Raw genomic sequence first — 16,300 nt, 5'->3', positions numbered from 1 at the left:
ATGATATGATGTTTTATAACATAGTTTAAATTTATACAAACATATAGTCGAAAACAAACCACCCATCACTTTAATCTGCAATGATATCGTTTTTGTCTTTTCCGTTAGCACAAGCTCAGTTGATGGTATTTGCTGATGTACACTACCAAGTGTTTTCTCTTTGAACACCCAAATTCCTTGAAGTATTCTGAAAGTATAAAGCATCCACCTTTTCGAAACACCTTGGTATTTCTGACAGCGAAATTCCCCTTAAAATTTTTGCTTACTTTTCTCCCTAATTTTCTTCTTTACTTCTACATTTATTTTCAATGCTCACCACAAGAAAATTTAAAGATTTTTCAATTGTTACACTTCCATAAATTTTGCATTCTTGCCAATTTTGTAAAAATATCAATTACATCAACTGTGTTTCAGTTGAAGATAGCTTTTCATTTTTAGGCATTTTAACTATAAATAAAGTTTAAAGCAAAGCCCAAAGGATAAATATTTTAATTAAAAGATTTTTTGCTAAATGATAAAGAAATAAAACAGTCCAGCAGTGTTTAATCTGTACCACTGAGTGACCCGATTACTGTATCGGCTACTAATAATCTAAATCATACTACAGATCATGTTTTTTATACAACCTATAACATGAGAGAAAATTATATACTTAAATCATTCTTTCGAAGAGAATTAATGTAAAAATTTATACTTATATATATAATTTTTAAAGCTGGGATATGACCCTAACTGTCAACGTCCTGTTTGCTTAAAAACATTGTGAAAATAAACATCAAACTTTCTCAAGGGTACAATAAAATGTACCAAATACAAATGAAAAATGTTATAAAGAGTGCTAAAAATTGGCTGCATCAGGTGCAATGAATGCTTCACATTGCACCGTATGGATTCATCAACTCGTTTGAATTGGGCATGAGTCTCCTGGAAACGTGCTGCCACTTCAATGATACGTGGCAGGTGACAGGTGACGGAGGACGGGGACGCCTGACGTATAACATAGGTAAACAGGCATATGTCCCACGTCCTCCACTATCTCGAAGAAGCAACTCGCTGGAGCCCCGTGAGGCTGCACCAGGAGTTTACATGGCCATACAGGGGCTAGATGTCGGGTAGTTTTTACATAGGACGTTGTTAATAACACAAAGTAACTTAGAAAGAATATAAAGGATAGAATTAAAACACTAAAACACTCATATAAGCTGAAACACATAGATATACAAAATTAAATGTAAAAGCATAAAAACACACTCGTAATTACGTAACATAAAGACATAGAAACACACACGAAAATACATATCATGACACATAGAATACATATGGAAACACGTAGAGCACATAAATGCAAATATTACACACAGAGGAAACATATAAGACATAGTAAGGTGTGCGTAAAGCAGTAGTGCTGTGCGGAAATATGCTCAGTTCCCATAATACATAATGTACATACTTTCATTAGGGGCTTCTGTTGCATGAATTACATATTTCGTTGCATACACTACATTCGTGCATTCTACGGATATCATATATTTCAATTTACGATAACACATCATTCCATTGGGTGCCCAGTGCTTCACACTGATAAACATGTCAGTAACATTATATCTGCAAGTTGGTGGCTATTGAAAGCAGATGTTAACACGAGGCTCGAAATTGAATGTGGAATGTGTATTACAGAATGTGTACATACTGCGAATATCTAATAGTTGAGTACATTGTCTGCAGTACCATGCTACTGTGGCTCGCAAATGTCTTGCCCTAGGGCGTTGATTTGCTGTACAACTGCGCAGATGCTCCTTATAGCTGGCGGGTGTTTGATTATGAAACGATAGTAAAGTGTTCTATCATTCGTTGGATGTGGTAAGTGGTGAGGCTTAGGATACGTGGCATGAGGTCCATGTCCGATGGAATAGGTGTCTCGCACACCAGGCACTTAAGGTATCCCAAGACGTATTAAGCCTGCGGATCGCGGTGGCCACAGTACAGGGCCGCCTCTGCCAATCCAGCAATATTGGGTACGTCAAGTCCAGGAAGTGACGTACATTCCTGTGGAAATTTAAGGGAGCCCCATCATGTTGACGCGTGTTTAGTTGAAAAAATGAGGGGGCGATGTTCAGCCTAGTTTCTCCATGTTTTCAACAGGAATGGAGTGAAAGCTATATAATTAATGAGATTGCTATGCAAGAAAAATTCTGAAGCTTCTTAGAAATTTAATTGAGGAGTGTATATTAGCAGTAAAATTGAGGTGTGACCTAATTCACCTCTTAGCTGTTTCTTTATATAAACATAAATATTTTCCCTAACACTTTTTCACTCTATTGTATACATACACAAGGATAGTTAAACTATTCCAAACTTACGCTAGGCATAAATTCATATAAAATAAACAAAAACATCAACGAAAAATGTAAGAAACTTACTCAATACTGCTATCTTCAATAACTGTTTGCGACTGATAACAAGTCATTTGAATTCTACCTCCCTTTCAAAAGAAAATATTTTTTAGATACTGGAATGAAAAAATTCACACATTAATATATTAAGTGCATTTTTACCAAGAGACATAATTGTCTGCATTTTGAATTTCACATGTTCATTTCATGTCAGAATATAAAATTGCGGTACAACTCTGATAAACGCCCTAAATTCACCAAATGTGGCGATATGTGTTTTGAGCTGGTTTTTGGTGCGATTGCGTGTTGTATGGTAACCATGTCGACGTTGAAAAATCTTTTGGTGGAGTAGTTTAATTGCTAGTTGGTTTGTGTTGCCTGTGTTTTTGAAATGGCCTATGTTGCGATGAAAGATGTGGTGGGAAGGTTTCAGCCACGTATTTTAGATTGTGTGCAGAGTAAATTTAGTATGAAAAGGTACGATGTTGGAGTTGTTAACGAGTCTTTTGTCCACGGATGTATTTATGGGGATCGTAGTGTATTTTTGGAATTTCTTTGGGAGTCAGGACTTTTAAAACGGAGTTTGACATGTCCGAAATACGGAGCTGATATGAGAACTCGGACGAAAAATGACTTGTGTGGGTTTGCAGTAAAATTGTTGCTAATAAAGTATGTGGGTGTCAGCGGAGTTTAAGGCTTGGATCTTGGTTTTCGTGTAGCAAGTTAACGTAGGAGGAAGTTTTTATTGTTACTTTCGAAATTTTGAATCGTAGGAAGGCATGTGATATACAAAATCATGGAAGTTTTCTTCACAGATGTTATGTGACTGGCGAAATTTTATTAACGAATGTATTTTGGACTTTGTATGCTCTGTATCTGATAAGATAGAGGGGAAAGATATTTCTGCTTTTAAAAGAAGCTTTCATTATGGTAAGTGCATCTTATTTTATTGTTTTTATTTTATAGAATGTTATATTCATTGTTTTTTGTATGAATTTCTGTTTTAATTGTTTTTTGAATTGTCTGAAATTTATTTTAGTTTATTTTCTTGATTTGTTTTTAGTGTAGATTGTGTAATTCACAGATGTTTTTTTAAGTTGAAAGAGAACGCTGTGTACATGGTATTCTTTGAAATTTATTGTTGTTATGTTAATTTATTAAAGCGAGGTGTGCATAGTTCGTAGATTCGTTCGTTGCCTACAATGTGCCATTCGTAGATTTTTTTTTAAGTTAAAACATGTCGCTGTGTACATGGATTTTTGTCAAATATTTTTGGTTAGAAACTTTACGTTTTTGCTATCTAAATTTTTTGTTTTGGATTTTTAGCTTAAACCGTGTGTTCAAAACGTAGTTTTTGCATGTGCGAAAACCGTATTTTTGGAGACATTTTAGGCTTAAAGTTCAAAATGTACACAAAAAATTTAGATAGTAATATGGCAGCGTGAAGTTTCTCGCCAAATCAAAATTGCTTTAAATCTAAATATTGTAATAGCTGAGTTAATATAAAAGTACAATTTGAATGCTGTGTAGAAGAAATTGTATTATACATTTTAATGTAATAATAATAATCTGCAATACTTTCCTTTTAGTAATACCACTTCAAGTAGGCTTCAAAGACAAAAATCAAAGAAATAACTGAAGGTAGTCATCAATCAAAAAAAAAAAAAAAAAATTACCAAATGCAGTTCTGATTACTAACTACTAACCACTAACCAGATAAACTGGCTGCAGAAACTGTACTGCACCAGATGGCAACTGTGTGCGCTTGAATTCTTTGGACTAGTGCAGAACCTTGATGACTGAGAGAGATGTAACACGAACGCGAAACACTAGCTAAAGTTTATATGTGCTTCCCTTTTTTGTAAATGTATTTATTGTGTCATCAAATAAAATTTAGAGAAAATGACAAAAAGCGAGAATGCGTCTAACAGGTAAGCAAACTTTCTTTATAATTTATTATCGAGTTTTAGCGACAAAGAATGTATATGTGTATTTACAAATCTTTTTGGTGCCAATAATCCGGAAGAGACCTTTAGATAAAGTAAATTGCGAATTGAATACTGAAAAACGTATTTAGCAAATTGAATAATTAAAATTGTTATGATGGATAGTGAAGCTTTAAAAAAGATTAGAGCACCTGTCAGACGCACAGCAACTGACACTATGAAATTGTTATAACTGAAATAAACAGGAAGGTTCAGTTGATTTAATTGATGAACATTTAGCAAAACTTTTAGATAAGGAAGCTAATTTAGAGTATCTTAATGAGGAAATTCTAAAACTGTGCAAAATGGAAGAAACAGAAAAGGAAATTGAAAAACAGCAAGATAATATTATTACTTGGAAAATTCGCGCGAATAGAATCCTGAAAATGAAAGAAAGCGAAGTTGTTCGCGAAACTGAAAGAACGAATGTTGTAGAAACCAGAAGTGAGCAGCGGTATACAGTATAACTTCCTTGCTTGCAGATACCTGAATACGATGGCAATATATTTTAACGAATTTTATTCTCAGTTTGAAGTAGCTATCCATAAAAAGGTGAATCTTAGTAATGTAGAGAAGTTTAGTTATTTAAAATCGTACTTAACATACGCAGGTGAGGTAGCTCTACGTTGTTTAGCATCAAGCTCTGAAAACTATGAAATTGCCTTGAACATATTAAAAGAACGCTTTGGTCGAAAAGATATTATTATAGATGCGCATATGGCAAGACTTTTAAACTTAAGTCCAGTACGAAAATCATGCAACATTGTAGCGTTGCGTAGACTTTACTCAGAATGCGAAACACATATTCGAGGATTAGAAAATAATGGAATTAATCCTAATAGTTACAGTTGTCTATTGTATGCAGTGTTGTTAAAATTGATACCCAAAGATTTGTCCTTAGAATTTTCTCGTAAAACACATTCGGAAGATGAAAACAAAATATCTGATTTATTGATATTTTTAAAGACTGAAATTCAGTTTTGGTTTGGAAAGGATTGGGTTTATAATGAATATAAAAATATAGTTAAGGAGCAATTAAAACTGAATATCGTTGAAGAATGTCCTTCCGGCTTAGAAGAGAATTCTTATTATATGCCTCATTCAGCTGTAGTAAGATTGGATAGGGACACTACGAAAGTCAGATTGGTTTTCGATGCATGGTCAAAAAGTAATGGGTGCAAATCTCTTAATGAATGCTTGAATCCTGGACCACCGTTGAATCCCAGAATTTTGGATGTAATCTTGCGATTTCGCGAATATGAATATGCATTCAGCTGTGATAGTCAGGGAGCATTTTTGACCATAGGAATAGCGGAAGAGGATAGACTATTTACGTTTTTTCTGGTTTTCAGATGAAAGTGATTCAAAAACTTACAAGATTTTACGAATGACTCACGTTCCCTTTGGAGTGACATCAAGCCCATTTATCCTTGCTGCAACTATTAAATACGACATTAGAAAATATAAACTTGAACAAAGCGAAATTTGTAAAATGCTTGACTCAGCACTTTATGTAGATGATCTTTCTTACGGAGCAAATACAATAGAGAAAACTTTAGAACATTTACAGAGCGCTATAAAAATTCTTAAAGATGCGAACATGAATTTAAGAAAATTTAATACTAATTCGGATGAGTTGAGAAATTTATGGAGTGAACGAGGTTTGTCTGATGTGACAGAAACTAAAGAACGTCCTTTGAAAGTTTTAGGCATAATATGGAACACTGAAGAAGATGCTTTTAAGTTAGATGCAAAACCTCTACTGGACATGATCTGTGATAGGAAGAACTCAAAACGTAGTGTACTTCAGACAGCTTCGAAGTTATTTGATCCTATGGAAATTGCATCACCTTTTATTGTTCTCATAAAATTATTAATGCGAGAAATATGGGAACTTGGTTTAGGATGGGATGATGAGCTATCAACTGACTTGAAGGAAAAAAATGGGATAATTGGTGCTCTCAGATTTATCTGTTGAAAGATTTGATAATCGAAAGAAAATATTTCTCCATACCATGGAATTTGGTGAAAGAATTAGAACTACACATATTTTCTGACACTTCTCCTAAAGCTTTCGGAGCAGTTGCGTACTTTCGTTACGTGTCAAGTGATGATTGTATTTATAGAAATTGTATCACTGCGAAATCTAGAATCGCACCGCTTAAACGATTGACATTATTAGGCTTGAACTTATGGGAGCTGTTATTGCTTCTAGACTTTTCCAATATTTGAAAACAAATTTTAAATTTCCTGTGTCTAAGGTACATATGTGGACAGATTCCTTAATCGCTCTTCATTGGATTAAAGGGAAAGCTTCAAAATGGAAACCTTTTGTATCGAACCATGTATCCGAAATCCAGTCTATAACTGATCCTGCTGATTGAAATCACTGTAGAGGGCAGGATAATCTTGCAGATTTCATATCTCGAGGAGCTACGGTAGAAAGGTTTATGTCCAGTTCGATTTGGATGCAAGGTCCAGAATGACTTTGGATGAAGAAAAGGGATTGGCCAAAAGGCTTTAATTATGAAATTCGTGCAGAGATTTCTCCATAAGTATATTGCAAAAAGAGAAGTAAACTGGAAGAAGTATCGTCTTTTGTGTGCGAAGTGCAATCGAATTTGACACATTTAATGGATTTGAATAGATATAGTAGTTTAAGAAAATTATATCGTGTTACAAGTTGGATACTACGATTTATATACAACCTTAAATTTAAAACTAAACGATGTGGTGAACTAAGCACTGAAGAACTTAACGAGGCTGAAATTATCTGGACAAAAACTGCTCAAAGTGAAGCTTTTGCGGAAGAGCTGTCCTCTTTGAGACAGGGTAAAACAATTTCTAAAACTTCCTCTATTCTAGAACTGAATCCCTTTCTTAATAATGACGGGATAATGCATGTTGGTGGAAGACTTCAGAAGTCAAGACTTTCTTACCTTCAAAGACACCCAATTATTATGCCCTCAAAACATCCCTTTGTGAATTTATTAGTGTGGGATGCACACAGCAAAGTGTTTCATGGAGGAATTTCTGAAACTTTGATAGAAATACGCGAAAGATACTGGATAATTAAAGGAAGACAAACTGTTAAAAATATCTTAAGAAAATGCATTCTGAGTAAACAATTTAATTCTTCTCCTGGTGTGCAAGTTACTGCTCCTTTACCAGTAAATAGAACAGAAGAATTACCTCCTTTTTCTGTAGTAGGTATAGATTTCGGTGGATCACTTTATACCAAAGACAGTGATGAGAAAAACTACATCATGCTGTTTACTTGTGGGGTAACACGAGCTCTTCATTTAGAGTTTGTTGGCAGCATGACCACAGAAACATTTCTTCTTGCTTTTCGACGATTCATTGCTCGTCGAGGTCTGTGTTCTCGTTTTGACGAACAATGCCAAAACTTTCAAATGATCAGAGCTTGAACTTAAAAATTTGTGGACTGTCATTAGTCATCCAACAGGAAAAGACTTTTACACCTCCCACAAAATGCAATGGTGCTACATTGCTGAGAAAGCTGCGTGGTGGGGTGGCTTCCATGAACGATTAATTAAATCTGTAAAACTTGCTTTACGAAAAACTACTTCTCGAGACGAGTTAGAAACTCTAATTATTGAAATTGAAGGTCTCGTCCTTTAACTTATGTTCATTCTGAATTACAGTAATCTATGCCTCCAACTCCAGCTCATATGCTATTGGGGCGCAGAGTGAATAGTTTGCCTCCTGCCAAGCTTCATTTGGATTTTATTTTAGTTAATAGGATAATGCTAATTAAAAGATTTAATTATCGAGAAAGATTGGTTAGTATGTTTTCGAACAAATGGGAAAATGAATACCTATTAATGCTGAGATCTGTTCATTGTGTTAAACCTTCAGGTAAAATTACTGAATTTAAAGTGAATGATATCGTATTAATTCATGATGAAAAACTACCTAGACATTTTTAGAAATTAGGAAGAGTTGTAACAGTATTTCCTGGCAAAAATGGAAAAGTAAGGTCTTGTGAAATTATCAGTTATTAAAAGACCTGTGCAGCTTTTATATAATCTTGAAATATATGAATGAATTTAATTGTTTATTAATTTGTATTATTGTTACAGGATTATTCCAGATATGTGATGAAAGTTTTAAAGTATGTACAGGTATTGAGTTGCCAGCTTATTATCTTTATTATACTTTATTTCAGGTAACTTTGCAAATTGTTTAAAAATAAATGATTAAATTTTATAACTGTTATTAGAATCTTCAGAAAATATTTTAAATTTATAAGTTAGGTGAGCAGGTACTCTTCTGTTATCAGGACTAGATTCAGAAATTTATATACGTATGGATGGATGTATGTTTGTGTATACACGCACATATAAGCACATACACATGTGCATAGATATATACATTTCTGAATCCGGTCCTGATAACAGAAGAGTACTGGTGAGCACACCAAACTATGCTGGCACCATGCATTCTTCAAGTGCCATGTTTGCCACTGTCCCTCAGACATTAGCATTAATTACATTATTATTTTTACCACGAGAGTTTAACTAGAAAACACTACAGTGCCAAGGATGATGATAATCTGCGAATCATACTCTGCATTAACTCAGTCAAAGCAAAATATCTTAAGAAGCATCTTAAATGCACTAGCATGTATAAAACTATTTTTGTACTTGCCTATTTATGAACATAAACAAATAATATAACTAAAATTCTTTCTTGTGAAATCTGGCATATAATAATGATAAAAAATTTATTCAAAAATGTTCTTTAATATATCCAGGATGCTTGGAAATCATGGTATATTTTATTACTAAAGAACAAAGAAAGCCTTTATGCTAAAACCTAAACCAAAAATATTCACAACTGAACAGTGCACAAAACAATTTTATAACACATAATTATTTTCATTAATAATTTAAACAGGCTGGGAGCTAATCCCTCAATTAACTACACATTTCTTCAATGCTAAAAACATGCTTTCTTTATCATTTTTGTAGTTAGGGAGAAATATAGTTTACTTCAAATAATAACAATATCATTTGCACATCCAGATGCAATGCCTAAATGGAATAAATAATATATTTGTAAATATGAATATTAACAAAAATAGATCAAAATTCAGCAACATACCTTTTTACTTGGATCCTCATTAAAAACAGAAAAAATCATGCCAATAAATCCATCATCCATCATTTGATAGCTATCTTGTGTATTAACATCTAGTGGGATAAAAATCTAATTTGAAGAGTTACAAGATATTATCAAAGCTGGAAAATAACTATTCTTGGATTTCGGGAAACAATCAAATGATTGCGATACCAATAATTGCTTTCTAACTTATTTTCTTTCAATCAACCAGAACAGTAACAAATATCAATTCGCAAATTAATAAACAAAATATTAACATTTTCCCTTAAACACTTTGACCTTGACCATAACAAACTTTCCAAATTGTCTGCATATTATAAATATCTTTAAACCATTTCCACATTCTTCACATGAGGCTTTGTGCTACTTTTAGGTTTTTGCAGACCTATGCCACTGTCTATCCCGCTTCCATTCTCTCAACTGCAAGCTCGCAACATTATTAATGATGCATTCTAATTTCTATATGCAAAAATTCTATCCAACTACTTATACAATCCTTGAAATTAGAATCTGATGCATTCCTATGCACTTATGGTGGAAATCTTTATAACAGTGAGTGGGAACATCTTTGCTGTGCAATGTATATGTGCTCACCACAGTTCAAGGATAAAAACTTAAAATCTTTAGCCGAGACTGCTACTTATTTCTCACTTTTTTTTTTTTTTTTTTGTCTCGAGTCAGCTCATGTATGTTAATGTTAAACGGTTAGCCTCTTGTGAGATGCGATACCCTTTTTTAAATGTTAAAAAAGTTTGGTTTTAATTGTTAGCTGACATTTACCCTATTCTAATGACCTTCTGATGGAGTTTATCAGCCATAAACCATCGCCATACACTCTTTTCTTCATATGCTGAAAGAAGAAAGAAAAAGGTGTGCATGTTTCTTTATAATGAAGGCTGAATCCAACTGGACTGTGTGATAAAAGTTGACTTAGAGGTACTAGCCTGTTAGCTTCATTAGAATTAACATTATGCACCTTTTTCTAGTTTTCCAATCAGGAGCCTGGTTTTATATAGTACAAAGTCCAAAATCCGGACCTCTAAACCACCAACAAAATTTTTCTTGTAGGCTTTATGCATGCACATTTAATCCCCCTTCTACGAATAATAAAATATCTGGAGAGTCCCGATTCTTAATTTCACTTTGATACTAAATAAAATACCTTGTTATTGAAAAAACAATCATTTTAACATAAATTTGTACGATCAGTAATTTGGCTCCATTGTTGCATGTCTGCTTGCACACATCTCAAACTGAAACATTCCATCTCACGCCAAAACCTGACGAATTATTATTTATTACTTTCCTTTCATCACCGCATGTTTATCAAAACATGACAACTTGAGTAATGACTCATGTATGGATGCCTAAACCATTTTTTTTTTTTTTTACGTTAGTAATTGAATAATAAAGGAGTATGGTAACCTTTTATGCTGACAATACGCTTGGTGATGATTACAGAGTTAAGTTAAATGCGCTAAAAATGTTGACGAGGAAAAATTTACCAAAAATTTCTTTCCATACGTTAAATATAGATTTTGTCGATTGACAAGTTAGTCGGAATTCTCGAAACAGCAGTTATACGACTTCAACAATGTAACTAAATAAAAGATTATGTCTGTCTACAGAATTAAATAAATACTTCATTATTTCATATTTTTAATTTCATAATTTCTACATACCATGTTACCAGATTTAAACCGATGACCTATTATCTGGAAAAATCCCAAATCGCTGAAGTCCTGACGAGTCCGGATTTTGGACTTTGTACTGAATTTCTTTCATATGAAGGAAGTCCATATATCATGAATTAATTTGGAACTTTTACACAGAAAGAAGTGATATTTAAACCACTGCAGTAAAAGCACTGACAATGCATTACAAAGTATTTTCTTAGTAGAATACTTCTGTTGCTTTTACATTAAAGGAAGATGAAGTTAACAAAGCCATGATAAAAGCATTTTCATCATTAAATCATTCTAGAAAAGGGCACTAATGAAAGTGTATGCTTCAAAAGTAATTTATTTAATATGCAAAAAAAAGTTGCTGCATCAATACCTTTGGGTTGTTACTACCACCTTCTGTAGCTATATCCCTTGTTTAGAGTATGTATTATTTGCAAAAAGTATACTGTTAAGGAGGATTTTGAGGATAACGAAACAAGTAAAAAATCACTTGGTGCTAAGTTGCAATTCAAATTCCACAAGATATTGCTTGTTTGCTCATGTTACATGAGGTACGGTATTATAATAATGAAACTGTGACTCAGAAGGCCTGAACATTTTTGGTGCACTGAAGCTTGAAACTGTAACACTTTATCTTATGTATATACTTATCTTTATCTTATGTAAACTGTAACACTTATGTATATACTTTATCATAGTATGCTCACATTCACTCCTTTAAATTGATTGCAGCAGCACAGAAAATGCACTAGAGATTTCTTCTCTAATATACATTGTTGCAGCACAGTAACCATTTCCATACTGAAATGATATGCCTCAATAATTAGCACTGCTCACTGCCTCTTTATGAAGTGCGATTGCACTGCTACCTGGTAATTTGAAAGTAGTCATGCCTCTTTCTTATTACCTCCAGTAGTCTACAACATATTTATTGGCTTCCTGTCATGCACTGCACATTAAAACAAAAATGACAATAATATTAAACCCACCTATGAGATTTAAGAGCCGATGCTAAAATTTTATGCTACACATCTTGGGTTTATAAGCATGGTTTTAGAATATGAACAACCAGTTAATTATTCTGAAAAAGTGATAATTACTAAATAATCAAATCTTATTACAAATGCTCTGAATTTTCAAAGTATCAATTATTTGTAAACTACAGATGTTGTTATATTTTTCATTTGTTTCATCTTAGCAGTATACTTTAATTACACATTATTCACAAATACTGAAAACTAGTAGAAATACAGAGATTCTTAAAATTAATTTAGCATAAATAAGGTTCTCATTAATCACACAGCTTCAAAGTACACAATACAGTCAGTCTAAAAATTACTTGGATGATTTTTCGTTATATCCATAATGTAATATATATATATATGAAAAAAATAACAGAAATTGAATTCATTTTCTGTAAATTTTATCTAAATTAAATATTTCAAAAATGCATCACCAACCAATACCTAGGCAGTAGTAAATGCAGGTGATTTCCCTAAATACATACACTGCTCGACATTGAAAATAAAACACCAAGGAGGAGTGGTCAGAATTTTATGCAAATTTTAGAGTAGATGCAGGTCACTGAGTTATGTGAATGATGTGAAATGCACAGGTCTCCGATGAACGTGAAGTAAAATATAAGGGAAGGAATGTACAGAATGGGCAATATTCGTGTCATTAATTTCTGCCAGACGAATTATCGAAGAAAGTTGGCTATTGTCCCAGAGGATATGTGTAATAGGAGAGAATGTCAGGCTGCCGTGAGCGACGGCACTTCCAGCAGATAGACAATTTTACGAGGGGTATGGTGATCGGACTGAGGGCGGGTTGGTCCTTATGTCAAACTGCAGCTGATACCCACATGGATGTGAGCGCAGTGCATCAGCTATGGCGAACATGGTTGGAACAAGGAAATGTGGGAAGAAGGAGGGGTGCAGGTGCAGCCAGAGTGACATCAGCACGCGTGGATCAACACATCGGCCGACAAGCTGTGGCGGTCCTGCAAGTCACTTGTACCGCAAATCTGCAGCACGTGCAAGATACCCTGGACGTTCCCGTGTCGACCAGAACCATTTGAACCATTGGTTGAACGTGGCCTGCACTCACGGCATCCATTAAGAAGACTGCCATTGACCCCACAGCATAGATGGCAACGTTTAGAATGGTGCTGGACTGGAGCAACGTGGATGACAGAATGGCGAAACGTCATGTTCTCAGATGAGTCATGCCTATTTATCCAGTGAAAGTCGACGCATACATGTGTGGCGTCTACGTGGAGACAGATATAATCTGCCAGTAACTGTGGAACGTCCCAACGCGCGACAATGTGGCATAATGGTTTGGGGCGCTACTGCCTACGATTCCAGGTCACCTCTAGCTCGTATTCTGGAAACTATGATTGCCCAACAATACTTGGATAATGTACTGTGGCCGGTGGTAATTCCTTACCTTCAGGGGCTGGCTAATGCAATTTTTCAGCAGGATAATGCCCGACCACACAGTGCTCGCATCTGCCAACATTCTCTGCAAGGCATACACAGATGCTTCTCTGGCCACCATACTCTCCTGACCTGTCACCAATCGAACATGTGTGGGATGTGATTGGACGCCATTTGCATACTCTGCCTCGTTCAGAAGATGAACTGTGGCAAGTGGTTGAATGGGAATGGAGAGCCATCCCTCAAGACACCATCCGCACTCTTATTGACTCTATGCCTAAACGTGTTTCTTCGTGCGTCGTTGTCCGCAATGGTCCTACATCCTACTGAGACGACGCCGTTCTCGCTCTGCATTCCATCATTTTGAAATAAAGATCACGTACTGCTGCTTGCTCTGTCTTTTTTCCAAATTTCATCACTTTCTGACCAATCCTTCTTGGTGCTGCATTTTCAATGTCGAGCAGTGTAAATGCAGAGATACTAAAATAATAGGAACATTCTTATAGATGAAAATTGCTCCAGATGAACAAGTTACAGATAAAATTGATTTTTTCACATTTAAATGGAATGCATACCCACTGCAGCAGGGGAAACAAAGCTTTAAACACAAGTAAACAACAGAAAACATTTTAGGACTCTATAACAATTTTGAAACATTGGATTAGATTATTTGATTGCAATAAAAGTTTAGGGTTCTATGTCTATGAGGAGTGATGCAACTGTTAAGAGTTCTACAACTTCCCATAATCAGATATGATCATTGTACCAGGTATGATATACCATTGAATTACATTAAACAAAGTTTTTTTTTCTTCTGTCCTCAACCACTTCAAAAAAGCACCTTCCACACCACCAAACATCAGCCACCGGCAGCCATTTTACGGTGTAAAGAACAAAATAAGCAACCTACTTCCTAACCGACATCTAACACAGAAATAAGCCCCGAGAAATGTTCTCCCTATAATCAAAATCAGTGCTATAATGCATTACAACTGAATACATCAAGATAGGTTTCCAAAACATACACTGTAAAGCACTCAGGTTACCATAAATGAAACAACTTAAAGATAATCCAAGGGATACCCCAAAATATAGACTACCCTAATCTTCCACAATAAAAATTTTTATTTTTCTCACTGCATGCTAATATTATTCTTATATTAATATAACCCTAACAAAACATTAAAAACCTAAAGAGACAAAAGGAAAGTATGAAATACAGACCTGTCCACAAAAATAATTTTCAATTACACATCTGATTAAAATTTGGAATTTAAAATAAGAAAAACTGTCAATACTTTGAAGGCTTTCAAATAACATTTCATCTTACAAAGACTTGGCAGAGTGAATGTATATATGGGTGCAAAATTAAGGGAATTTGAGCATTATGTTGAATTTCTGTAAAACTAACAGGTAAATTTTAATGAAATTTGGTATGATAAATATTTTTAACAAAGGAAGTGATGTACTATTCAGAAGTCACATACATTATAATCAGTAAAGCCCACAGAGTAGGGATGTTCAAAATCTATGCTGTGATACTGAACTGAAAATAAGTCTAATATGGGATACAGTTCCGTCTCACAGCGAGACAGATCATGCAATGTGATAACATACTAGACAGAGGGGGGCTACTGAGGAGTCCCTGTGACAGTCGATCATACCCCCGCAGCATGGCAGTTTTCAACTCCGAGAAGGTTCTCAAAACCGTTCTCCCAAAAGTATCCAGACATGCTCTATGAGTTAAGTTCAGGAGATCTCGTTGTCCATCCATATGGCGAATCTCCTCACACTAAACCGCCGACCAGCTCAGCCCTATGTATATGATCATTGTCATCCATTAATAGGAACCCAGGATCGGTTGTGTCCCTGAAAAGTTGAATACAAGACTCTAAGATCTCTCTGTACCTCATAACAGTTAGAAAGCCTTTGTCAAACACATGCAGGGGTGTGCAGCCATCCAACATAATGCCTGTCTAAACCTTCACCATAATAATGGCCCTTTTTCCCGGAATGGAGAATGGGTGGTATATTCCAGGCTCTCTTCACATACAGACAACACACCCAAAATTAGCATCCAGGCTGAATCTCAACTCATCTATAAAAAGCATAGTGTGTGACTGAATTCAAGGTGCATGTTGTCTGCACTATACTAAATGAGCTCTCTTGTGTGCAGCAGCGGATGGGATGCAAACAGTGGGTCTTCTAGCATACAGCCGTACCTCATGAAGCCTTCAGGCAACTGTAGACCATGAAACTTGGATTCCATTGGCAGCATACAGCTCGTGTGAGAGCAGTGAAGCCGTGTCAGCCTTCTGTCGCCACACTGAATGTGCCAAATAATGATCCTCATTTGTTGCTGTGGAACTTGCTTGACCTTGTTCAGGTCTTCATGACATGGATTCAGTATCCTGAAACTATTTCCACAAACTGCAGATGACAATGGCCATTACAATGAGCTCTATAGTTACCTGCATTTGTGACTGGGCTGTCTCCAATCTACCGATAATTTTCTACCTCATTCCATCATCCCAAAGACGTAGCTAGAAGGGGGGCAAGGCGGAACATCTGTCCCCAAATGCAGCATCTAGGAGTGCTAAACTGATGTTACAAAATTTTAGAATTGTTTATTTCTGGCAAACAAGAGGGGG

The 16,300-nt window shown here is 35.1% G+C and overlaps 1 protein-coding gene across 1 annotated transcript in view; it reads right to left on the bottom strand.

Annotated features, from left to right (window-relative positions):
• Positions 1–16,300, bottom strand: part of LOC118193638 (lys-63-specific deubiquitinase BRCC36-like) — a 42,076-nt gene that overhangs the window by 10,982 nt on the left and 14,794 nt on the right. The window contains exons 4-5 of the mRNA XM_035364750.2: positions 9,506–9,594; positions 2,421–2,482 (exon numbers count right to left, since the gene is read on the bottom strand). Of these exons, the coding sequence (XP_035220641.1) occupies positions 2,421–2,482; positions 9,506–9,594 (151 nt within the window). The remainder of the gene's footprint in view (positions 1–2,420; positions 2,483–9,505; positions 9,595–16,300) is intronic.

Source organism: Stegodyphus dumicola, chromosome X1, assembly GCF_044657685.1.
Source record: "Stegodyphus dumicola isolate Sdum_Otavi_A_Nest chromosome X1, ASM4465768v1".
Taxonomy (NCBI): Eukaryota; Metazoa; Arthropoda; class Arachnida; order Araneae; family Eresidae; genus Stegodyphus; species Stegodyphus dumicola.
This window is presented reverse-complemented; position numbering and strand designations above follow the sequence as displayed.